This window comes from Hyla sarda, chromosome 4 (genome assembly GCF_029499605.1).
Source record: "Hyla sarda isolate aHylSar1 chromosome 4, aHylSar1.hap1, whole genome shotgun sequence".
Lineage (NCBI taxonomy): Eukaryota > Metazoa > Chordata > Amphibia > Anura > Hylidae > Hyla > Hyla sarda.
This window is the reverse complement of record NC_079192.1, coordinates 315,910,244-315,937,399: the sequence shown is the minus strand read 5'-3', so window position 1 is coordinate 315,937,399 and position 27,156 is coordinate 315,910,244. Positions and strand designations below refer to the sequence as shown.

The following is a 27,156-nucleotide window of genomic DNA, read 5'->3' as shown; positions in this document are numbered from 1 at the left end:
AGGAGCTGGCTGAAGAAGAAATCCGCACGGGTACCGTGAGACGTGGAGGAGCAGACTTGGAACCAAGAGACGCCACACCCACGTGAGCTGGGTGCGTGCGTGCGTTTCCCAGGCGTGGAGGACGGATAGGGCAATCCACCAAGAAATGCTCGGTACTGGCACAGTAAAGACAGAGATTTTCTTCCCTACGGCGATTCCTCTCTTCCTGGGTCAGGCGAGACTTATCCACTTGCATGGCCTCCTCGGCGGGAGGCCCAGGCGTAGATTGCAACGGATACTGTGGGAGAGGTGCCCAGAGATCTAAGTCTTTTTCCTGGCGGAGCTCTTGGTGTCGCTCAGAAAAACGCATGTCAATGCGGGTAGCTAGATGGATGAGTTCTTGCAGATTGGCAGGAATCTCTCGTGCGGCCAGCACATCCTTGATGCGACTGGATAGGCCTTTTTTAAAGGTCGCGCAGAGAGCCTCGTTATTCCAGGATAATTCTGAAGCAAGAGTACGGAATTGTACGGCATACTCGCCAACGGAAGAATTACCCTGGACCAGGTTCAACAGGGCAGTCTCGGCAGAAGAAGCTCGGGCTGGCTCCTCGAAGACACTCCGGAGTTCAGTGAAGAAGGCCTGGACTGTGGCTGTGGCAGGATCATTGCGGTCCCAGAGCGGTGTGGCCCAAGACAAGGCCTTTCCTGAAAGAAGGCTTACTACGAACGCCACCTTAGACCGTTCTGAAGGAAACAAGTCCGACATCATCTCCATATGCAGGGAACACTGAGACAAAAATCCACGGCAGAGTCTGGAGTCCCCATCAAATTTGTCCGGCAGGGACAAGCGGAGGCTAGGAGCGGCCACTCGCTGCGGAGGAGATGCAGGAGCTGGCGGAGGAGATGGTTGCTGCTGTAGCAGAGGCAGAAGTTGCTGTAACGTGGCGGTCAACTGCGACAGCTGCTGTCCTTGTTGGGCAATCTGCTGCGATTGCTGAGCGACCACCGTGGTAAGGTCAGCGAGACTTGGCAGCGGCACCTCAGCGGGATCCATGGCCGGATCTACTGTCACGATTCGGCTTCCAGATAGTGGATCCTCTGTGTCAGCGAGGGATTGGCGTGGACCGTGCTAGTGGACCGGTTCTAAGAGGCTACTGGTTTTCACCAGAGCCCGCCGCAAAGCGGGATGGTCTTGCTGCGGCAGTAGCAACCAGGTCGTATCCACTAGCAACGGCTCTACCTCGCTGACTGCTGAGAAGGCGTGGGACAGAAGGACTAGGCAGAGGCAAGGTCAGACGTAGCAGAAGGTCGGGGGCAGGCGGCAAGGTTCGTAGTCAGGATGGGTAGCAGAAGTTCAGGTACACAGGCTTTGGACACACTAAACGCTTTCACTGGCACAAGGCAACAAGATCCGGCAAGGGAGTGCAAGGGAGGAGACTAGATATAGCCAGGGAACAGGTGGGAGCCAATTAAGCTAATTGGGCCAGGCACCAATCATTGGTGCACTGGCCCTTTAAGTCTCAGAGAGCTGGCGCGCGCGCGCCCTAGAGAGCGGAGCCGCGCGCGCCAGCACATGACAGCAGGGGACCGGGACGGGTAAGTGACCTGGGATGCGATTCGCGAGCGGGCGCGTCCCGCTGTGCGAATCGCATCCCCAACGGCCATGACAGTGGGGCGCTCCCGGTCAGCGGGACCGACCGGAGCGCTGCAGGGAGAAAGACGCCGTGAGCGCTCCGGGGAGGAGCGGGGACCCGGAGCGCTAGGCGTAACATCTGCTATATGATGTCATGAATTTGGGTAGTACTTGTTTGGATTTGAAGGGATCACAACTATAATTATGATTTCTTTTTTTATTATTTGTTTTAATTAATTTGTCGCGATCCAAAACCCTAGCTCTCTGTCTAGCCTCTTTTAGATCTACTGCACTGTACCCTCTCTCCAGAAGTCTCTGTTGTAATTTATCTGATTCATTTTCAAAAGTGGTTAAATTGGTACAATTTCTCCGTAGTCTCACCCACTCCCCATAGGGGATGTTCCGCACCACATGGTGAGGATGGCAGGATGTAGCCTGCAAAATCGTATTGCCTGCCACCTCTTTACGGAAGGGTGAGACCTCAATTTTACCGTTGTGACCTTCAAGAACCACGTCTAAAAATGCAATGCTTTTTTGTGATATGACAGATGTGAATTTTAAATTTAAATTGTTGCTATTAATGTACTGTACGAAGTCATTGAACAATTCCTCATCACTTCTCCAAATCAAGACCGAATCGTCTATGTATCGGCCTATCCATTTTATGTGTTTGTTATGGGGTTTGCAAGGGGTGAAAACAAAAGATTCTTCTCAATAAGTCATATAAATGTTTGCATATGACGGTGAGTACTTAGCTCCCATCGGAGCTCCAAGGACCTGAAAATAAAACTGTTCATTAAACATGAAAAAATTATTTTCCAAAAGGAATTCTGTTGCCATTAAAGGGTACCTCTCATCAAATAAACTTTTTATATATTTTAGATTAATGAATGTTGAATAACTTTCCAATAGCATGTTAATGAAAAATATGCTTCTTTCTATTGTATTTTTCCCGATCAGTCCTGTCAGCAAGCATTTCTGACTCATGCTGGAGTCCTAAACACTCAGAGCTGCCAGCCTGCTTTGTTCACAGCCAAACAGGCTGTGAACAAAGCAGGCTGGCAGCTCTGAGTGTTCTCCTTTGTGAACAAAGCAGACTGGCAGCTCGTAGTCTTTAGGACTCCAGCATGAGTCTGAAATGCTTGCTGCCAGGACTGGTAGGGAGACCCCTAGTGGTCATTTCTTCAAAGTGGAAAATTAAATAGAAAGAAGCATATTTTTTAATAACATGCAATTGTAAAGTTATTCTGCATACATTAATGTATAATATATCAAAAGTTTTTTTGATGAGAGGTACCCTTTAAAATAAATCTCTTCAGGTCCGTGGAGTATCTGCTGTATACCTCTAGATGTCTCGCTAGTGCTCTCATGGGGAATGGAGGGGTACAGCGAGACCACATCACATGTGGCCCAACTGTATCCCTCCTTCCACTCCATATGTTGCATGATTTCCAGAACATGTTTCGTATCACGGATATAGGAAGGTGTAATTTTTACCAAAGGTTGTAGGTAACTGTCCACCCAGTCTCTCTCCCAAGGCCTCGATTCCGGCCACGATTGGTCGCATAGGGGGAGGAAACTCCCCCTTATGGACCTTGGGGAGAGAGTGGAAGACTGGGGTTACAGGATCGCCCACATACAGATAATCTCTTGTTTTTTTGTTTAGAACCCGCATGCTAACCCCCACATCTAGCAATTCTCCCAACATTCGTTGACATTTATTTGTGGGGTCTCCACTTAATTTTTTATAGGTTGTATCATCCATTAGAATACTCTCATTTAACTTTTTATACAATCCCGCATTTAGCAGAATTACGCCCCCCCCCCCCCCCCACACCTTATCTGCATTTCTTATATCTAGGTCGGGGTTGTCCCGCAGTTCTGCCAAAGCTTTCTTTTCCTGTAGGGACAAATTAGAGTGAGGGTTATTGTTTTTTAGTTTGTGGCTCAATTTAACTACGGTAGATCTTTTTCTACTAATTCTTGGTATCTATCCAGTGCACCTGGTCTTGATGTCACTGGATAGAAACCTGCATTCAATATATTAAATTTATTACCCCTGTCACAAATGCTCTGAGACTCCATATTCAATGCATGTAAAGACATTATATTACATTGATCAACAAAATCGACTCACAACTCATGTTCATCTGGATTAGGGGGCATATGAGCTCCATCAAGTCCATCTGTAAGAGAAAGCACTTCAGGGCTATCCAATCCTGAAACAAATCGCATAGCAGATGTACTGTCTTGTTCACACAAGCAAAATGTCTTTTTAAAGTAACTTTTCTAGCCCAGCGGTTTATGTCCAAAATAGTGGGGAAAAGTTTGAAGTCACATGATGGAACATAATTCAAACCTCGACCAAGCAATAATGTCTGTGTTTCAGATATAAAATAACTTGATACATTTATAACAGACTGATTTACTTGCGTGGTGTGTATGATCTTAGAGGGTACCTTATGTTTCCGTCCCGCTCTCCTGGTACGTCCTTTGGGGAGCCCGGACCTTTGATCCCCGCTACGAGTTGTCCTGCAGCCTCCTCTGTGTCAGACCAGTTTTCAGCCGAGGACGTTGCCTCTCGAGAAGTAGCCACATCTGAAAAGCTTACTTGCCTTTGTCATTTTGAGTTTTTTCGTTTGCGGTTCCGGTTCTTATTTTTACCACTTTCGCGGCTGTCTGAGCTACTTTGTAATGACGTCAGTCATTTTACCCAAAAATCTACGGCGAAACGGAAAAAAAAATCATTGTGAGAAATTTTTTTTTTTAAAACACGCCATTTTGTAAATTTTGGGGGCCTTCGTTTCTACACAGTAAATTTTTCTGTAAAAATGACACATTCCCTTTATTCTGTAGGTTCATACAATTAAAATGATACCCTACTTATATATTGATTTTGTCGTACTTCTGGAAAAAATCATAACTACATGTAGGAAAATTTATACGTTTGAAATTGTCATCTTCTGACCCCTATAACTTTTTATTTTTCCGCGTATGGGGCGGTATGAGGGCTCATTTTTTGCGCCGTGATCTGGAGTTTTTAGTGGTATCATTTTTGTATTGATAGGACTTATTGATCGCTTTTTATTCATTTTTTCATGATCTAAAAAGTGACCAAAAATGCACTATTTTGGACTTTGGAATTTGTTTGCGTGTACGCCATTGACCGTGCGGTTTAATTAATGATATATTTTTATAACTCGGACATTTTCGCACGCGGCGATACCACATATGTTTACTTTTATTTACACTCCTTTTTTTTTTTAAATGGGAAAAGGGGGGTGATTCAAACTTTTATTAGGGGAGGGGTTAAATGATCTTTATTAACTTTTTTTTTCACTTTTCTTTTGCAGTGTTATAGCTCCCATAGGGACCTATAACCCTGCACACACTGATCTTTTACATTGACCAGTGGTTTCTCATAAGAAACCAGTGATCGATGATTCTGCCGCTTGACTGCTCATGCATGGATCTCAGGCACTGAGCAGTCATTCCGTGATCAGACACCAGGAGGCAGGTAAGGGACCCTCCTGCTGTCTCACAGCTGTTTGGGATGCTACGATTTCACCGCGGCGATCCCAAACAGCACTCTGAGTGTAACACTTTAGTGTTACTTTTGAACGTCTAAAGGGTTAATAGCGCGCAGCACCGCAATCAGAGCCATGTGCTATTAGCCAGGGGTCCCCGGCCGGGCCTGACCCGCTATGAACGGGAGCGGACTCATGACGTACCGGTACGTCATGGGTCGACTCCTTAACAGGTTAAAAATCTTAATCATTCCAGTACTTATCAGCTGCTGTATGCTCCATAGAAATTTATTTTCTTGTTGAATTTCCTTTCTCTCTGACCACAGTGCTCTCTGCTGACACCTCTGTCCATGTCAGGAATTGTCCCGAGTAGAAGCAAATCCCCATAGCAAACCTCTCCTGCTCTGGACAGTTCCTGACATAGACAGAGGTGTCAGCAGAGAGCACTGTGGTCAGACAGAAAGGAAATTCCAAAAGAAAAGAACTTCCTCTGAAGCATACAGTAGTTGATAAGTACTGGAAGGATTAAGATTTTTAAATAGAAGTAATTTACAAATCTTTTTAACCTTCTGACACCAGTTGATTTAAAAAAAAATGTTTTCCAGTGGAGTACCCCTTTAACACCTTAACAGGGATCATTTAACACCCTTTCTGTATATCCCTATCCTAAAACCTAACTTATATTTGTGTTTTAGAAACAGTAAAATGTGTCACCAAAAATGTAACACCAGTGTCGCCAGTCACTGATAGCTAGGTAATATTACTGTATTTGCTATCACTTGGCCTCACGGCCATAGACATAGAAAATGTGCTTTTACATCATATATGGCTGCAGTCCAAACAACAGATGATAAAAATGAACCATTGACACAGGCTTATAAAAAGCTCAGACACATAGCCCCTCTGACATGTTTCGCTCCTCAGAGCTTCATCAGAGGTATTTGCTAATGGTTGTCATGATATAAAAGCACATTTAATGTGTCTATGGGCTGTAAGCCCAAGTGATAGCATATACAGCAATATTACATACTGTTTATTTTTTATTTTTTGGGTTATACCAGTACTGTTTCTAAAACACAAATACAAGTTTTGGGGTGGGGATATAAAGAGAGAGTATTAATAATCCCTGTTTTGTGATCTTGTTTTGTTTACAGTTTCTTAGTTGAGGCACCACAAGATCTTTTTCTGGGATACCATGTTCTATCTAGCTCAAAGAACATATAGAAGATAGATGCCTATTCTAAGAGATTCACACTATTGTAAAGTACACTACAAATGAATATTCAGGTCTTAACGTGGGAACACATCAATGTATTTTTAACTATACCCTGAGGTCAATATATTATCTCAAACTGACAGAATTCTTATATAAAGGTTTTTCTTCCAGAAAGGGGAAGAGATGTCAGCTACATTACAGAGTTCATGCCAGAAGAATACATGTATGGATATCACAGAATGCAGTGGAGTTACATACAGAAATAACTCCCACTTTTTAGGAAGTTTTAGTGCCAGATAAAGAGATGGCATATTTCTAGGATACACTATAACTATTGATCAGTGGTATTAATTGTCTACAGGAGACTCATATTACGGGTCAGAAAGTTCTTGCCCTTAAAAGGGCTTGGATAGCGAAGGGTTACCATGCCTCATACTCTCATTATGCTAGGGGTGTCTCCGTGTCACTAAGTCCCTGCGGTTGGCGGTTTCTCAGGCGACCTGTAACCACTTTAGGAGATTTGTAACATTGCATTGTTCTCTGGGTTCTCTCTCTTTTGTTCTTGTCTCTGGATGTACCTCATTCTTTTCAGGTCTCTGCGCCAGAGTTAATTACTAACAAACTGTTGTCTTTTCTCTCTGATCCTATTCTTTTCATAGGTGATTTCAGTGTGGCTCCTGATCCTATGCTTGACCGCACCACCGCTGCTGACCCTGGCTCCTCCTCATTTAATACCTGGCGATTGGCGTTGGGCCTGATTGATCTCTGGAGGTGGAAGTACCCAACTGTCTCCTCCTTTTCTTTTTACTCTGCGGCCCATAGGTCGTTCTCTTGAATTGATCTCGCTCTGGCAACCGAGGACCTCGGTAAGTGATGTTTCCTACACCACTAGGGGAATCTCAGACCACTCTGCAGTACTGGTAGTTCTACACCTAGGTCCTAGTCCCCGTTCCCGTATTTGGCGCATGCACCCTGGCTGGCTGCAAGCTAAGGCAGTTGTGGAGGCTCTGGGGGTTGCCCATGTCGCGTATTGGGAGCATAATGTTTCTTATCCTAACCCCTTAGTTCAATGGGATGCATACAAAGCCACGGTTAGGGGTGCCTTAATAGCGGGTGTTGCAGGTCAGAGGAAAATTAGGATGGCTGTGGAGGACAGGCTGTTGCAGGAAGTGAGTGCCTTGGAGGCAACGTATATTATGGATCCATCTCCTGATAGTGAAAGGGCGTGGGCCAAAGCTCAGAGGTCTCTTTTGGGGGTCCAGAGGGATAGGGTCCAGTTGTGGTTGGCAGATAGGGAAGCTGCCCTGTTTGAGTTTGGGGACAAGAATGGTAAACTGTTGGAGTATTTGGTGAGGGCTAGTCGTCCTGCTGCCTGTATCCCTTGTATTATGGGCCGGGATAGTTCTGTGGTGAATGCTCCCCAGCTGATTAACTCTGTATTCATGGACTTTTACTCCTCTTTGTATGTTTCCCCTGTCAATGAGAACTTCTGTTTTTCTTACGTGACCTATCCCTTCCCATGCCTAATCGCGCTCAGGCGGAGGCGTTAGAAATCCCCCCTTTATAGTTGAAGAGGTGGAACAGGCCATACGTGATCTTCCTCATGGGAGGACCCCGGGTTTAGATGAGCTCATAGGTGACTGGTATAGGATGAATGAGGAGCGACTGGCCCCTATACTCCTTAAATTGTTTAATTCGATAGCTGTTGCAGATTCTCTTCCGGACTCTATGAGGGAGGCATTGATTGTAGTGCTCCCAAAGCCTGGAAAGGACCTGTTGTTACCTGATTCTTATAGACCTATTTCCCTTTTGAAAGTTGATATTACGATCTCGGCTACAGTGCTTGCTCCTCGCCTATGTGGAGCCATTAATGCTATCATTCATTCTGACCAAACTGGGTTTATGCCGGGTAGGGCTACTGATGTGAATGTGAAGCGTCTGCAACTCAACATAGCAGCGGAAGGGGAGGGCTTTCCTACTGGTGTGGTGGTTAGTCTAGATATTTATAAGACCTCGGCGCTGTGACCCTATCTGTGGGAGGTGCTAGTGGTGTTTGGGTTTGGTCCCCGATTCAGTGCTTGGGTTCGCTTGCTATATGAGCCCGTATTTGAACTAACTGGGATGTTTCTGTTCCCTTTCTCCTGGGTCGTGGGACGAGGAAGGGGTGCCCACTATCTCCCTTCCTTATTGCGCTGGCATGGAGCCTTTGGCAGCAGCCATCCATAGGGACCCTACTATCTGTGGTATTCCCAGGGGGTCTATTGTAGAGAAAGTCTCCCTTTATGCAGATGACACACTGGTGTACTTAGCGGATGCTGGGGATTCTCTCCTATGCCTTATTGATCTACTTGACCAGTTTGGTTCGATTTCGGGCTTGCGGGTCAACTGGGCTAAGTCCTCCGTAATGGCACTCTCGTCTGGTGTCCCCCTCCCCTCCTCTTTGCCGGCAGGGGTCCAGGTGCTACCTCATTATAAATACTTAGGGGTGGAGGTGACTGTGTCCCTGGTGGACTATATGTCCCTAAACTTAGAGCGGAGCGGTTGACTGCCTGGTCCTCACTCCCCCTCTCCCTAGCTGGCAGGATCAATATATTTATAATGATTTACCTCCCTAAATTCCTTTACCTTTTTCACTTAGCTCCCTGATACCCCCTAGGAAATATTTCAATACATTATGTTGTGCTCTGGGATCCTTCTACTGGCAAGGAAAACCTCTCAGACTTAGTCGGCCTCTTCTCCAGGCTCCTAAGCAGCATGGCGGCTTAGCTGCCCCTGATGTATATAACTATTTTCTTGCCTCCCAACTGGTCTATACAGCATGGTGGATCGATCTGGATCAGTCGAACTCGGCAAGAGCCTTGGCTGGAGCAATTATGGGCTCTTATGAAGCTCTCACTAACTCACTCTACAGGTATCATTCTCTTTTCAATAGATTTTTTATTTTAGTATAACCAGTAAAATAAGTAAATAAGTATAAAACATGTCTGTAAATATTTAAAGGGAAATATTGATAATAGTCAAAAAATTAAAGGAGGAACATAAAATACATAATGTGATTCCAGAAAATTCAGTACGACATTTACAATTGCAGTTTTGGGTGAGATAAAATTACTAAGATCGTTTAAAATGAATAAGGTAAGTTGAATGTTGTATTGTATTATCTTTACACAAATTTTCTAAGTGGAAATGAGATGTATATGAGAGTGACACAAGAAAATAAGAAAAAAGAGAAGAATTAACATGACTAAACATAACCCACAAGGAGGAAGGCACATAAACGAGAATACCCTTCTGTTTGGGCCATGAAACTGATTTGTTAATAGCTGTATCATTCTAATACGTACCTCCCCCTGTTATGTTGGAATCATTGGACTCAGTTCGTCTCCTCCTCTTTGTATCGTGTACGTGATTGAGACCTCAGAGATTTGTGGGTAAATTTAAAGATGAGATGTATATGAATGCTTCATCCAGAAAGTAGCAGGATGTGTCAAGAGGTATTAAAATGGCGCACCCATACCTCCCAAGCTTTGAGAAATGTGTCTGTTTTATATTCCTGTCTCACAATAAATTCTTCAAAAATAAAGTTGTAGTTAACCATATGTATAAGTTCGGTTATTGATGGGACAACATGGGATTTCCATTTGTTAGTTATAAGAAGTCTATAGGTATGTTAAGCGTGGCAGATTGGAGTGCGTATTGCTACTGGTAGGTCTTCAATGCCTATCATTCGAAGGGCAAGTTCAATTGGAATATCTTTAAATGATGGTTCGAGGGTCTGGATAAGAAGTAGTAAGTCTTGTTTAAATTTAGTTAACCTTGGGCACTTTCAAAAGATATGAGACAATGAACCGGTCATGCCGCATTGTCTCTAACAGTTAGAATCTTGGTCATCATATATATTGGCCAAACGCTTAGGAGTATAGTACCACTTATAATATATTTTTTCCAATTGTTCCCCATGGCTGGAGCATTTCGAAAAATGACCTCCTACAAGAATAGAGGTATCATTCTCAATCTTCCTTTCCGTGGTCCATGGTGTCGAGTACATTCCAACAGCTTCTGGTGTCTCCATCGGGCACCCTTGTGGGGGAATGTACACTTACCTCACCTGCATGGGTTACAGGAGGTCAGTTTCTGGGGTTCTCATGGAGTCAAATTCTTGATCCACTTGTTTGGGGAGGATCAAGTTTTCTTACCTGGTTGTGTGCTTAGGTGTGTGTGTATGTGTGTCTGTCTGCATTGGGCTACCTCCGGTTGGGTCTCGGATGCAACCTTCTGTCCTACTGGTGAATGTTTTTGCATACTTTGAATCCCTGTCACTGTGCTGGAGTCGGTCTCTGGGGACTGCGGAGGCTGCTGTTTGTGTTTCACATTGTTTCACCCTACTGGTGATGTTTGTTACTTAAAATGCAAAAATTTAATAAATATAAAAAAAAAACAAAAAAACTATTGATCAATGGTGGTTACATTTCCAGAACCCCCATAATTCCTCTTTACAGTGTTGCTGTTGAAAGGAGATGTATAGCAGTTCTATACAAAGTGGCTGGCTGGGAGTGTGTTAATCCTGTAAGACACGAGTTCACATGATGGAATGCTAATAATAGTGAAATCATATATGTAGCACACTCTAGGTTGAGGTCAGACGAATTGATGCAAGGTAAGTGTTAAACTTTTATTGTCAAGAAGTCGTTCTACGGATAAGAATATATGTCCTAGTGTTATTAGCCCCCTTCCTTGAAGGTAAAATGTACTAGTCCCTTTTGGACTCATGACACCCAGGTTAAAGGAAATGAGGTTTATTCACCCATGATGCAAGGCATTTCACAGAGACTGCTTCATCAGGCAGTCTTGATGAAGCAGTCTATCTGTGAAACGCGTTGCATCATGGGTGAATAAACCTCATTTCCTTTAACCTGGGTGTCCTGTGCTCTCAATCCCATCACCACATTGGAGTTCCTGTTTTTGCTGTATTCTTTCGGATGTGGAGTAGCTCCAGATGCCTCACCATTGATGCCCTTATCCATTGTTGCACTTGGCTGAGTGTAACCATTTGCAGTAAGCGCTCTTTTACCTGAAGCCTAAATTGTGCACCTATGATATCACACCACGGAGCGCTGTCTATCTTTAATTTTTACTTTTGGACTCATGTATGTTTTGGAATACAGGTCTCGACTCCTGGTAAGTGACAGAGTCTCTAAGGCTGCATTCACACTACCATACAGGGTTTGGATCCGGCTGAGATGGGAAAACCGGGCACTTCCGTATCCCTGCCAGACCCGCCCCCATCTCATTCAGGGGACTACTTACAGAGCCGGTGGAGGAGCCTTTTTAACTTCATAACCTCACTATCCCTGCGGGCAGGAAGGTTTCCCAATGATAGAAAGAATGAAGATTTTACCATTATATATGGTAAAATCTCATGATTGGCTCCCTTTAAAAGTTCATGGGTATATGTTGGGATATTGGGAGAACAATATGTCAATATGCACTATTGTCTTCCTGGGCCAGGTCCATTGAGTTCAGTGGCTGCATTCTTCACATTTCCAAATGTATACACTGATCCCCTGACCTACGATGGCCCCGACATATGATCATTCCAACATACAATGGCCTCTGAGAGGCCATCGTATGTTGAAGGCAGCATCAACATGCGATGCTTTTATATGTCGGGGCCAACGCTTTAACGGCTATCCGGCAGCGCAGAGTGATTGAGCAGCCACCGGATAGCCGTTTAATGTGCCTCATGTGCTCTGGTGAGTGTCACTCACCTGTCCCAGATGTTCTGGACCGTCCTCTTCATGCTCCGCTGCATGGCCGTTGCTCTCCATTGTCATCACGTTGCCGCGCACGCTGTTCCATCATCCAATAGGAGCGGCGTGCGCAGTGAGGTGATGACGGCGAGGGAGATTGACCATCCAGGGCAGCGGTGACGGTCCGGAGCAGCGGGGACACCCCGTGGATGTGATGATGGCGATGGAGAACGACGATCCAGGGCAGGGATGAAGGTCCAGAGTGGCGGGGACACGCGAGTATAACTTTCTATGTATATTATTATTGCACGGATCCCCCAACATACAATGGATTCAAGCGATGGTTCATTTGGAACAAATTACCATTGTATGTTGAGGGATCACTGTATGTTGAAGGACCTAAAAAGAGCTGCCCAGGGAGTATATGCTTAGAAATGGACAGAATGAAGTCAATAGTAGACTGCATTTGGTTCCTAAAACGCAATGGATTTGGCATGGGTACACTGTGCTATATGTTGGCATACCAGTGTTCCCCTAAATGTTCTCCTACTTTTCAGATGTGAACACAAAGTTTCACATGAGAGGGTTTGGTATACAGGCCAAGAGATGTGACGTCTGTCCAGGCATGCTGGGAGTTGTAGTTTTGCAACAGCCGCACACTGTTTGGAAAACACTTTCCTAATGAGTCTTTTTCCTATAGCCAGCTGCCAGGCATCATTTTCAGGTCATACCTACCCACTAACCTAGGCCATGTAATAAACCTGTGCTTCAGTTTTCCACTAGATCCTCCACATTTTGGAGAAGAATAATCCAGCCCCGTCCGCCATGTTGCCTGCAGCTATTAGTCTGGTAACCACATATTACATAAGATGGATCACAGAAGAAGTGGATAAAAGTGTGGATTCCCCGGCCAGGGTTTTCTGCATTCTAAAAAAAATGATTTGTGGCCGTAGTGCTTCACCGATATATAGATGAACGGTACAAAGGTTTATTTGAAGTTCTCTGTAAACCTTTTATTTCAATAAAGATATATACAGAAGTATAGTGGACAACGTGTTTCTGAGGGCGCCCCTCCTTCATCAGGTCCAGGTTCAAAGATGGATTACATGGATCAGAGGTTAGATATATATATATAGATCATTCAGAAGTGGAACATTGGAGAGCCACATGTGCATAGGATAAAGGTACAAACACTACATTTCTTCCACCATTAATTGTATCCGTCAAAAATGGGATGCCGAGGTATACTGTTAACGGGAGCAGCGGACCCCATCCACTTCTATGGCCAAATAGAGTCATCTAGTCAGGACGTATATGCTATTTCATAAGCTCAACAGCCCCCATCATGAATCCATTTAAAACCCCATACGTCCCGAACAGAGTCACTAGGGGTGACTCCATTCAGCCATAGAAGTGAATGTGGTCCGCTCCTGTTAATAGTATATATCAGAATATTGTTTTCTGAAGTATTGCTAAAGGATATTATTAACGGGGGCAGGGACATAGTGTTTTCGTACCCTAAGCTGTACTTAGCGCTAGAACATTGGGCTGTTTTTGTCAGCCCAATAGATACTCATTGGCCCTCATTTACTATTCTAAACCCGACCTCTTTTGTCGGTTTTTTTTGGCGCATCTTTGTCTGCGCCATGTCGCAGACATCGTGCGCCAGTCTGCGACACTATGCGACATTTTTTCCCAACGGACCCGATGTGGATTCTCCCAAACCCGAAAAGGGGCGTTACCCGACATTTCTGAGCTTTCCCACGTATTTATTAAGGTTTCCAACCCGAATTTGTTGAATTGTTGTGGATTTTTTCCCGACAGCTCAGAGGAGTTGGAAACCAAAACCTACAAAACCCACGTGCGACAAACAGGATGCGACATAATAATAAATATCAGGGGAAAAAAGCAGTCGGGTAAGAAAGCAACATAGACTTACAACCCGATTTTCTTAGTAAATGAGGGCCATTGAGTTTCAGGGTGCATGCCAGGTTAGTACTGGTGACAGATTGCCAGGGCCAGATGGCTGCCTGGAAGACGGAGCACTTCATTATGATGCCCCCCCCCCAACAGTTCCCCCACATTAGGTTGTAGTTCCCCCACATTAGGTTGGCAGTATAAGTCCCCGCACATTAGGTTGGCAGTATACGTCCCCACACATTAGGTTGGCAGTACAGTTCCCCCACATTAGGTTGGCAGTACAGTTCCCCCACATTAGGTGCAGCATAGTTGCCCCATATTAGGTGCAGTATAGCTCCCCACATTAGGTCCAGTATAGTTCCCGACATTAGGTGCAGTGTAGTTCCTCCACATTAGGTGCAGGATAATTCCCCCACATTAGGTGCAGCATAGTCCCACACAGTAGGTGCAGTATAGCTCCCCACAGTAGGTGCAGTATAGCTCCCCACATTAGGTGCAGTATAGTTCTCCACATTAGGTGCAGTATAGTTGCCCCACATTAGGTGCAGTATAGCTCCCCACATTAGGTGCAGTATAGCTTCCCACATTAGGTGCAGTATAGTTCCCCCACATAAGGTGCAGTATAGTTCCCCACATTAGGTGCAGTATAGTTGCCCCACATTAGGTGCAGTATAGCTCCCCACATTAGGTGCAGTATATTTCATCCACATTAGGTGCAGTATAATTCCCCCACATTAGGTGCAGTATAGTCACCCACAGTAGGTGCAGTATAGTTGCTCCACATTAGGTGCAGTATAGTTGCCCCACATTAGGTGCAGTATAATTCCCCCACATTAGGTGCAGTATAGTCCCCCACAGTAGGTGCAGTATAGCTCCCCACAGTAGGTGCAGTATAGCTCCCCACATTAGGTGCAGTATAGTTCCCCCACATTAGGTGCAGTATAGTCCCCCACAGTAGGTGCAGTATAGCTCCCCACATTAGGTGCAGTATAGTTCCCCCACGTTAGGTGCAGTATAGTTCCCCCACATTAGGTGCAGTATAGTCCCCCACAGTAGGTGCAGTATAGCTCCCCACATTAGGTGCAGTATAGTTCCCCCACGTTAGGTGCAGTATAGCTCCCCGCATTAGGTGCAGTATAGTTCTCCACATTAGGTGCAGTATAGTTCCCCCACATTAGGTGCAGTATATTTCCCCCACATTAGGTGCAGTATAGCTCCCCACATTAGGTGCAGTATAGTTCTCCACATTAGGTGCAGTATAGTTCCCCCACGTTAGGTGCAGTATAGCTCCCCGCATTAGGTGCAGTATAGTTCTCCACATTAGGTGCAGTATAGTTCCCCCACATTAGGTGCAGTATATTTCCCCCACATTAGGTGCAGTATAGCTCCCCACATTAGGTGCAGTATAGTTGCTCCACATTAGGTGCAGTATAGTTGCCCCACATTAGGTGCAGTATAGTTGCCCCACATTAGGTGCAGTACCGTTCCCCCACATTAGGTGCAGTATAATTCCCCACATTAGGTGCAGTATAGTTCCCCACATTAGGTGCAGTATAGTTCCCCACATTAGGTGCAGTAAAGTTGCCCCACATTAGGTGCAGTATAGTTCCCCACATTAGGTGCAGTAAAGTTGCCCCACATTAGGTGCAGTATAGCTCCCCACATTAGGCACAGTATAATTCTCCACATTAGGTGCAGTATAATTCCCCCACATTAGGTGCAGTATAGTTCCCCCACATTAGGTGCAGTATGTTCCCCCACATTAGGTGCAGTATAGTTCCCCCACATTAGGTGCAGTATAGTTCCCTCCACATTAGGTGCAGTTCAGTTCCCCCACAGACATACAGCCTTCAGCCATATACAGTGTATGGCTGGAGGCTGTATGCCTGTTTACTGTCCCACTTCATTATTCCAATCACCGCTCCACCGGACCGGGGGAGCGATCTACTGCTATGGCCTATGGGCCATAGCAGTAGGTCCCGGGACCGAAGGAGCAGAGGTCAGAACACTGAAGATGACGTGCTGCTGGTCACTTACCATGCGCGCGCGTCCTCCTCACTGCTCCGCTCTTCTATGGGCGCATGCAGGGGATGTCAGTGACCGCTGGGATACCCTTGTGTCCTGAAAAGATTTTTTGGGACACAGGGATGTCCCGAATGTGACGGGGCCCGGAGCGGGGGGCCCCCTGCGGGCCCGGAGCAGGCGCTCCACAAGCGCCAATGATGATCTGGCCCTGCAGATTGCCTTTAAGACAAATACAGGATCCCATGCACACTAAGGAATTTACAGTACATTGGAAATTAACCCCTGCAATTCAAAATCCCATTGACAACAGAAGAATACTGCCAAGAGAATGAATGAACATGTTCATTCTTTCAGCTGAATCCGGATCCGCAATGGAAGTCCTGCAGCGGAACGTCGGTAGTATACACTGAGCAGCGGAATCCCATTGAGATCAATGGAATCGGTTCATGTGCATTTTCGGCAACTCTTTTTTTCGAGTGTAAATTTGTGGTTGACCACAATATTCCCACAATATCAGTACTATATAACATTACTGTCTATGTAAATAGTATCACTGTAAGTTTTGATCTGTTAAATCATCCATAATTCTTTTTTTCCCCATCAGTTTTAACAATATGATCCACAGATGCAAAAATGGTTATTCAGCATTTCCCAGCCAGGGTGCCTCCAGCTGTTGCAAAACTACAACTCCCAGCGTGCCCGGACAGCCAAAGGCTGTCCGGGCACGCTGGGAGTTGTAGTTTTGCAACAGCTGGAGGCACCCTGGTTGGGAAACACTGGGTTATGTGAATGCAGCCATACTTTGTATCTCAGGCAGGAATATATCTTCCTATGCCTCAGAAGAACATCCCAGCAGCGGGGAGAAAAGCCCATTTTTACAGGTAAGAATATTATAGAGTTTATTTTTCAATATGGAGGCTTCAAGGGATTCTCCTCTTAGATGAATGCCCATTCTCACGTGTTTTAGAGGTAAGAATATTATAGAGTTTATTTTTCAATATGGAGGCTTCAAGGGATTGTCCTCTTATTGGAGATGAATGCCCCTGCTCACGTGTGCCTATAGAACGCTGTACACACGGGCAGTCAGCAGCGGTATCCCCGAGAGACAGCCCTACTGTCCCTCTACTCCAGGCACCATGCGGTATTACAACCACTGCCGAGACTCCTCCTACTAATGACCAACAAGCTCTAGTCCCGCCCCGCAACAGCCTATTGGTCGCCGTCCGTCACGTCCAGCATCGCGATTGGCTGCCCTTAGCTGTCCGTCTTCCGGTCCTTTCGTAGGCCCTAATGCCTGCCTAAGTTGTGCCGTGCTTGGGACGGGAGTTGAGCCGGTGATAGGTGTCCGTGCAGAGCGGGGAGAGCCGGGACGACGGGCGGGAAGCTTCTTCTGGACGTGTACACTAGACGAGTCCGGTTCAGGCGGGACCCCCGGTGAGACGAGGATGAACGCTGAGATCGCGGTGCTGGCACGATAGTGGTCTCCACACCCCCCAGGCCTGCCCCAGTCGTCGACATGCTGATAGAGAATGTGGATGCCTTCAAGACGTGGCTGGCCAAGTTACTGGAGCCCATGTAAGTGCTGGCATCTGCCTGGGATGGAGACTGGGCCTTGTGGCAACAAGTCTGGGGGAGGGGGCGGTGACTGTTGGCGCTATACCCTGGGGTGACAGGTGAGGGTGCCCCCTGGTGGGAAGGGCAGATAGCTCCCCTATTGTGTTACTGTATACTACAGGAGCTAGTGCTACTGGGGAGTGAGCCCTCAACCTGTGGCTGCGTTATACTTAGAATGTGGGCACAGCTGCCAACTCTTCTAGTGTAATATATATATATATATATATTAGTGCCCCTCCCGGGTATGTGTGGTGCCAGAATACTGACATGTGGGGACCCCCTGACATCTGTATGCCAATAGAAATGGACCAGCTGTGTGTGTGGCACGGTGCCCCCTCTGTAAGGCTATGGGACACCACTGGTCCCATTTATTTATACATTCACACATGTGGGTTTGGCGTCTTATTGGAGTCAATGGCCCAGATTTATCAAACTGTGTAAGAGAATTTTTTTTTTTTCCCACAACAACCAATCACAGCTCAGCTAACGAGCTCTGGTAAAGTGAAACCTGAGCTGTGATTGGTTCTTGTGGGAAAATCACTCTATGGGTGCATGCATACCATGTTTTTGTTATACATTTCCCGTATACGGTTTCAAGTTAAAAAAACCCGTACGGAACCCTATAGAAAACTGTATGTGAAACGTGTCATCCGGTTCAGTCCGTTTTGCGTCTTATACGGTTTTGTCTGTTTTTTTTTTTTTTTTTCTTTCCCCGTACCCAAAACTGTAGTCTACCACATTTTTTAATCTGGGTGAAAAACCATATTAAATCATATACATTTTTATTTATTTTTTTAACATGGGAGTCAATGGGAATCATACAGAACCGTATGTGTGTACGGTTCCATCCGGTTTTAAACATACGGTTTTTGACTTTGCGTTTTTTTTTCTTGAAATTTCAATTAAAACAAGTGAAACTTTATTTAAAATGGAGTGAAAAGTTAAAGGGGTATTCCGGGCAAAAACATCTTATCCCCTATCGAAAGGATAGAGGATAAGATGTCTGGTCGCGGGGGGCCCCTATCCTTTCGATAAGGGATAAGATGTTTTTGCCCGGAATACCCCTTTAAAAACGTATATTTTTTTTTTTTCTTGAAAAAACGGATGCAACCAGACATCATTTTTCAAACCGTATACCGTTTTTAACCATATTCTGGTTGAAATTTGTACATATGTTTTGATACAGTTTAGTCAGGTTTTGAGGAATCAGTTTTTCATCAAAAACCTTATACGGGAATTGCATTGCAAAAACATGGTGTGCATGAATCCTATTTCTTCTCTCACACAGTTTGCTAAATCTGGGCCAATGGGTAGCAAAGAGTCTGCAGCGACAAACATGTGAGTATACCTTTAGGGTATGTTCACACACACATAATCCACAGTGAAAAATCTACAAGTGGATTATGTTGCTGCCCGTTTACTTCAGTCAATCTGCAGCATGTCATGTATGTGTAAATGTACCCAAAGGGTACGTTCACACCTACAGGATCTGCTGCGTATTTTTGCTGCATATTTTCTGCAGCTGATTTTGCTACCCATTGAAGTGAATGTGTAGCAAAATATGCAGCAGATCCTGTACGTGTGAACGTAACCCTAAAACAGATTGACAATTGGCTTGCATTAAAGGGATTTTCACAAATTTGTCCCCCATCTACAAGCTGATTGATTGCCCTCCAGCTCCAGATCATGAGAATGGCAGAAAACTCGACCCAAAATGCCTGGAGTACTGGCTGTGCACCCGTCATGTTCTCTGTTCATTTGTGGGAAACGTTCCTGCAGCCTCATGGTTAAACCCTCACTGAGCAGCCTTTTACATATCCTGTGGTTAGGGCAGTGTTTCCCAACCAGGGTGCCTCCAGATGTTGCAAAACTCCAACTCCCAGCATGCCTGGACAGCCTTTGGCTGTCCAGGCATGCTGGGAGTTGTAGTTTTGCAACACCTGGAGGCACCCTGGTTGGGAAACACTGGGTTAGGGGATAGCTTTGCAATTTGGGAATACTCCTTTTAAATGTGTACCCCTTTGGCCTCTGAAGCTTGTTGTTAGAGATGAGCGAACTTACAGTAAATTCGATTCGTCACGAACTTCTCGGCTTGGCAGTTGATGACTTATCCTGCATAAATTAGTTCAACTTTCAGGTGCTCCGGTGGACTGTAAAAGGTGGATACATTCCTAGGAAAGAGTCTCCTCGGACTGTATCCACCTTTTCCAGCCCACGGGAGCACCTGAAAGCTGAACTAATTAATGCAGGAAAAGTCATAAACTGCTGAGCCGAGAAGTTCGTGACGAATCGAATTTACTGTAAGTTCGCTTATCTCTACTTGTTGTCTCTGACCGCTCCTGACCACCCAAGAGAGATCAGAGAGGGCCTACAGCACTTTTCCCTGAATTGTGGCTTGCAAGCTATTGCAAAACCACAATTCCCAGTGCATGCTGGGAGTTGTAGTTTTGGCACAGGTTGGGGAATGGTGAGCTTCAGACTGGGATCCATCTGACGTGCTGGGCACAGGATGGCATCCTGCAGATTACATTGTAGTGTATGTAAAGGCAAGCTGCAGAAACCAAAGGGTAGAACATTTTTAGGCGTTATTCAAAATAAAGTTCCCCATTCATATTGGTAAAAAGTCAGCCGAATCCACTGATTTTGGCAGGAGCAGCTGACTGTCTAATATGTATGGGGGACTCCTAACTCTCGCCCCCCTACAGGTGATGTTGGTGAAAGAGAAGGCTCGGGCATGTTGACTTACAACCGCCTGATGTTTTTTTCTTCTAGGAGAGACGAGCAGTATTTGGCAGGGACTCTCTTTACACTGTTATGCGGCGTCCTTAGATGTATATTTCAGGGAAGTCCATGACGGTTTATGACAGATGCCAATTAGTGGCGCTATTCCATCCAGCAGGCATCAACGCATAAGTCACAGAGTCGGAAATGACACATTTTATAGTCTCCGTTGGGCATTAAGCGGATCTTCCTGTACCCTGTATATCGCAGTGTGGCACTAGCCTCACTAACACTTAGGCTACTTTCACACTATCATTTGTGTCCGGTAGGTGACGTCCGGTAGGAAGACAGCGGGAGAAAAGTTTGTGCTTGTGCCGTCTTTTTCTCCTGCTATATTCAGCCACAATAATGAGAGTTATAACGGATGTTAGAGGAATCCCATTCAAGTGACTGGGATCCTCTTTGCCCGTTATGACTCCCATTAGGCTCTGTTACAATAACGGACGTTAAAGGGGGGGTACTCCGGTGGAAATTTTTTGTTTGTTTCTAAATCAACTGGTGCCAGAAAGTTAAACAGATTTGTAAATTTCTTCTATTAAAAAATATTTGTCCCTCCAGTACTTATTAGCAGCTGTATGCTTCCGAGGAAATTCTTTTATTTTTGAATTTCTTTTTTGTCTTGTCCGCAGTGCTCTCGGCTGACACCTGATGCCCGTATCAGGAACTGTCCAGAGCAGGAGAAAATCCCCATAGTAAACCTATCTGGCTCTGGACACTTTCTGATACGGGCATCAGGTGTTAGCAGAGACCACTTTGGTCAGACAGAAAAGAAATTTTAAAAAGAAAAGAATTTCCTCTGTAGCAGTTTGGACACTACTACACAGTGGTCTTCCAATTGTTCTTCTCCAGTTGTTGAAAAACTACAACTCCCAGCATGCATGGTCTGTCAGTTAATGCTGGGAGTTATAGTTTTGGAACAGCTGGAGGCACACGGGTTTGGAAACAGACAGCCGAAGGGCATGCTGGGAGTTGTAGTTTTGCAACAACTGGAGGAGAACCGTTGGAAGACCACTGTGTAGTGGTGTCCAAACTGTAGCCCTCATGATGTTTTAAAACTTCAACTCCCAGCATGCCCAGACTGGCCAGGTATGCTGGGAGTTGTAGTTTGGCAACATCTGGAAGAGCACAGATTGGAGACCACTGCACTGTGGTCTACAAACTGTGGCCCTTCAGATGTTGCAAAACTACAACTCCCAGCATGCCTGGACAGCCAAAGGCTGCCTCCTCCACTTGTGCCTTCCACCGGTCCCCACTGCCGCACCAGTCCCAGGTATGTGCCGCTGTCTTTACCCCCCCCCCCCCCCCCTCCCTGCAGCTCTCCGGGTCCTCTTCCCCCGCTCTGCCTGACTTCTAGGGGCAGGCAGAGCGGGGGATTTGAACTTTCACCCCCCCCCCCCCCCCCCCGTCAGCTGAGACACTGTGATGGGTCCACAGGCACCAATCGCAGTGATCGCTGATCAGAACCATGTCTTGGGGGGGGGGGGGGGTCTTGCAGAAGTTGTCTCCCGCTGTTCCAGCGGAACTTCTGCCTGTTAACCCGTGCGATGCTGCGCATTGCTGGGTTAACTGAATGACTTATATAAATGTCATGATGCGCGAACTACCAGCATAACATGACGTTTATATAAGTCATTCTGCGGGAAGGGGTTAAGGGCGGTCAAAGTGGGGGGGAAAAAAAGCCCTTAACAAGAGAGACACCGTTATGTCTTATAGGGGAGGGTCCCTTCTCTTGTACCCACTCCTATCTCAAGAATTTGGACTCTGCTGTACTCTTCGGTGTCTGGAAAGACCAGATGTTAATTACTACCACTTTTTTTTCCAAATCACGGTAAAATTGGTGGCGCAATTTCACAGCAGATAGTCCAATCTTACTGCGATTAAGCAAAATGCTGTAGAATTGCACATTTTTTAGCGCAATTTTTGAATACAGCAATAAAATTGCCGTTTTGCCATAAGTATTTGAGGTCTGAACACTCCTCCGATAAGTCAAACGTGTGACTGGTTATCTGTAAAAGAACATGCAATGCAAAATTAGATTGGAGGTATCCATAGCATTTAAAGGGTTACTCCGGTGAAAACCAACTTTTTTTTTTTTCTAATCAATTAGTGCTAGAAAGTTAAACAGATTCGTAAATTACTTCTATTTCAAAATCTTAACCCTTCCAGTACTTATCAGATGTTGTTTACTACAGAGGAAGTTATATTCCTTTTGAATTTATTTTCTGTCCGACCACAGTGCTCTCTGCTGACACCTCTGTCCATGTCAGGAACTGTCCAGAGTCGGATAGGTTTGCTATGGGTATTTGCTTGTACTCTGGACAGTTCCTGACATTGACAGAGGTGTCAGCAGAGAGCACTGTGGTCAGAAAGAAAATAAATTTAAAAAGAAAGTAACTTCTTGTGGAACATGCAGCAGCTGATAAGTACTTGAAGGATTAAGATTTTTAAATAGAAGTCATTTGCAAATCTGTAAAAAACTGGGGATGTGCAGCTCCCAATTAACTAGCCGAGGTAAGAGGGCTGTACACCTACACCTGGTGTTGTGATAAGGGAAACAAAAACTAAAAAAGTAGCCAACCCCTCTAGGCTAGCATCAGTTGCCTAATACAGTGATGTAATGGTAAAAATGATGACTGGATCGTGCTTCAATTATAATATGAAAGTGCAAATTTATTACACAATATAAAATACATATAAAATATAAACAATAACTCCTCGAAACACAAGGGCCCTTGTGCCGAGGAAAATTACAATATAAAACTTATAAAACTTATACACACACCAATAGCTAGCATTGAGAATTTTTTGAGAATTTTTTAACAATGCAATAGTACTTTAAATCTGGCCTCCGATATTTCAAATGGGTTAAATGTCCCTTAAAAGGTATGGATTCCAATTATACGTAAGGTAAAGTCCCATATAGGATATAGATTCCAAATTTTAAACGTAGAATAGGTAAATTATAGTTACCAGTCTGCAATACATCCCGACAGAAAGTCACCTTGAGTTGAAAATGTGGAGTCCGCACGGTTAGGTGGTACCAGACGCTGGCATGCGTCCTCGCGGCGGTCTGCCTGCCACAGACCAGCTGTAATAATAACCGCTTGCTGATGTTTCGCTGCAGATGGTAACCACACGATGAAGCAGGTGCAGACTTCTAGGTAACTCGATGGTAAGTGACGTCACAGGCGCTTGGGCAATGCTGCCTGGAAGATGATTCCGGGAATGGTGTACTGCTTAGCAGAACTGGATCGGAGTTCGCCTTTGAATAGTCAGGTAGCGATGATGTATAATATTCTTATACCTAGACGCGTTTCTGGGCTCACATGTGCTTTATACACGGCCCTTTCCTCAGTAGGCTTGCATGAGGAAAGGGCCGTGTATAAAGCACATGTGAGCCCAGAAACGCGTCTAGGTATAAGAATATTATACATCATCGCTACCTGACTATTCAAAGGCGAACTCCGATCCAGTTCTGCTAAGCAGTACACCATTCCCGGAATCATCTTCCAGGCAGCATTGCCCAAGCGCCTGTGACGTCACTTACCATCGAGTTACCTAGAAGTCTGCACCTGCTTCATCGTGTGGTTACCATCTGCAGCGAAACATCAGCAAGCGGTTATTATTACAGCTGGTCTGTGGCAGGCAGACCGCCGCGAGGACGCATGCCAGCGTCTGGTACCACCTAACCGTGCGGACTCCACATTTTCAACTCAAGGTGACTTTCTGTCGGGATGTATTGCAGACTGGTAACTATAATTTACCTATTCTACGTTTAAAATTTGGAATCTATATCCTATATGGGACTTTACCTTACGTATAATTGGAATCCATACCTTTTAAGGGACATTTAACCCATTTGAAATATCGGAGGCCGGATTTAAAGTATTATTGCATTGTTAAAAAATTCTCAAAAAATTCTCAATGCTAGCTATTGGTGTGTGTATAAGTTTTATAAGTTTTATATTGTAATTTTCCTCGGCACAAGGGCCCTTGTGTTTCGAGGAGTTATTGTTTATATTTTATATGTATTTTATATTGTGTAATAAATTTGCACTTTCATATTATAATTGAAGCACAATCCAGTCATTTTTACCATTACATCACTGTATCAGGCAACTGATGCTAGCCTAGAGGGGTTGGCTACTTTTTTAGTTTTGTTTTCATTTGCAAATCTGTTTAACTTTTTGGCACCAGTTGATTTAAAAAAAAAAATGTTTTTCTCTGGAGTACCCCTTCAACAACCCATGTCCATTTGCCTGATTGGGTCTTATAGATGTAGGGGCTGAATCTATCAATGATGGGCTAGCAGTGCTCTCTCCAGAGGACCCATGTGATCCACATATTTTACAGGTAACCCATAGATTTGTTGGGTACTGTGTAATGCGTAATTTTTCTTGCAGACTCAGATTGTGAGGAGTTTCTGGTACTGAACCCTTGCCGTCATCTTATGGTTGGACAATCTTTATTATACTTTGTGTTTGACGATAAAAGCCCCATAATATCATGTGTGACAGGGACAACAAGCTGGCATTGCCCGCTTAGTAGGCTGCACTTTTATGATGTGCCATTTTGTTTTTGGAGTAATCTGTTGTTTGTACAGTATTGGGATAGGAAGTACTTTACTTCACTAGTTTGTAGACCAGTCTTTCCCAACCAGGGTGCCTCCAGCTGTTGCAAAACCACAACTTCCAGCATGCCCGGAGAGCCTTTGGCTGTCCGGGCATGCTGGGAGTTGTAGTTTTGCAACAGCTAAGGCACCCTGGTTGGGAAACAATGGTAGACTAAAGTTGGTTCTCTTCATAATGATTAATTGTGGACTGTACTGAGGGATCAGGTTATCGTCTGTTCATCTATTGCTTTGTTTTGTTTAGCTATACTTGTCAGTATATTATCTGTTCTCCCTTAATTAAGATACAAGGATGCTCCGCCAATCCATTTGTGCAGATTTGCTGCCCAATGGTTGTCCTAATGGGGACTGGAGCTTTACTATACTGCTGGGGGCTAGGGACTCCCTTTGTTCTTAGGAAGATAAGCTGCTGTCAGGTGTCTGGCAGCGTTTTCTTTCCCTCTCTCTATTTATAATACATGCACACTCTGGCACACAAGCATGTCTACGGAGGGATCGGGGTGGATGGCTGTACACCAAACATTTATCTGAACTGTATGGCTGGATATAGACCACTCTGCTGTCTGACGTGCCATAACAGAACAGTATAATGGCTGCCGTCCACTACACTCTTAGCGTGCGTTCACACGGAGTAATTCAAGAGGAATTTACTCAAGTAATTCCTCTTGAATTCTCCGCTCCAAATTAATGCACATCTCCTCTGCCCATTTGACTTTAATGTTTTTTTCTGCTGTCCTGTTCACACTGTGGATATTCTGCTAGCGGGATTCCGACACTGAATTCCGTTCCGCTTGAAGAAAGAGCTTATTCATTCTTCAAGCGGAATCCGCAAACAGAAATCAATAGAAGTCAATGGTAAAAAAAAAAAATCATGCGCAAATGGCTGAAAAACCCTTCACTTCTTTCTCTCGCAATTCCGTGCGAAAATAAAATTCTTATTTCCGCCCGTAAATTTTCGGCATGAATTCCTCCTGATTTACTCCGTGTGAATGAACCCTAATTGTAATTCTACAGGCTTTCTTATCAAATTGGTTCTTCCCTCACATATGGGTGGTGTAAAAATTAAAAAATAATGTTCAACTCCTCTTATATCCCTGCAGCTGATGCTCCTGGTTCCCGTGACACGTTATTCCTGTAGGAATCGCCAGCTCAACCAATCGCTGACTGAGCTGGGACACTGCTGAGGCTACTGATTGGCTGAGCCGGGCATTTCCTGCAGGGATCAGAAAGAAGCCAGGTTGTAGAGCGGTAGCTGTGGGGATCGGGAAAGATGAGTGTGTGTTTTATTTATAATTACTTTATTAATAATTTTTATTAACGCCATCCCCAGCCATGTATAAACCTGTTAGAATGTGCTGTTCTTTGTGGATGTTATAGAATGCACACTGCGGCACGCTGAGCATAAAGTGAGGAGATGTAAACGTCCCTTGTGCTTCTGTCTTCACTACAGTCCATCACTGTGGCTTAGTATTAGGTAACATTGGCTACACAAGAGTCTGAACAGTCTGTGGTTGTGTGTGGGATAAGGGGGAGATTTATCAATGTTGTCTGTGTGAGAAGATTTTTTTTTTTTTTTGGCGTGTCTTTTTTGCGTTATTTTTGACTGCTGTTCGTTCACCTTATTTATCAAAAATGCGCACAGACTTGATAAATATTGCATCTTTTTTTCATTACCTTAGAACGCACTGGAAGCCATCAAAAGCAGTTTGTCTTATGAAACCGTATACTCTGCTAGGTGAGGGTTATTTTGCCAATTTTGACCTGAGGATAAATGGTGGTGTTGTCAAAGGGTTAAATAATTTAACCACACTGTGCTATTTACTGCGCTAATACCCAGCATGCGGCGCACAGCAGTCTCTATGGACCGGGCTCCGGACTCCTGCCCACTCCATACTCTGCAGCCCCCGGCTCTTTTCAGTAGCCGGGGCCGCCGCTATAGCCAGCATGTGACTATCACCGCGGCTGGCTATTATCCCTTTAGATCGCCGCTGTCAAAGCTGACAGCGGCGTCTAAAGGGATCTGTGAATGCTCCCTGGTGGGCTAGTGGAGGTATCCGGAGGGCTTACCTCTGCTTCCTGCT

At 45.0% G+C, this 27,156-nt stretch overlaps 1 protein-coding gene across 2 annotated transcripts in view; it reads left to right on the top strand.

The window, feature by feature from the left end:
- Window positions 1-16,934: 16,934 nt before the first annotated feature.
- The window catches only part of RBM27 (RNA binding motif protein 27), a 115,415-nt gene continuing 105,193 nt past the window's right edge, over window positions 16,935-27,156 (top strand). The window contains exon 1 of one of the 2 annotated variants that reach the window (XM_056574882.1): window positions 16,935-17,625. In XM_056574882.1, coding sequence (XP_056430857.1) covers window positions 17,567-17,625 — 59 coding nt within the window. In that variant the 5' untranslated portion in view covers window positions 16,935-17,566. Of the gene's footprint in view, window positions 17,626-18,901; window positions 19,003-27,156 lie in introns of those variants that run through there. The other variant, XM_056574881.1, reaches the window with a different exon arrangement.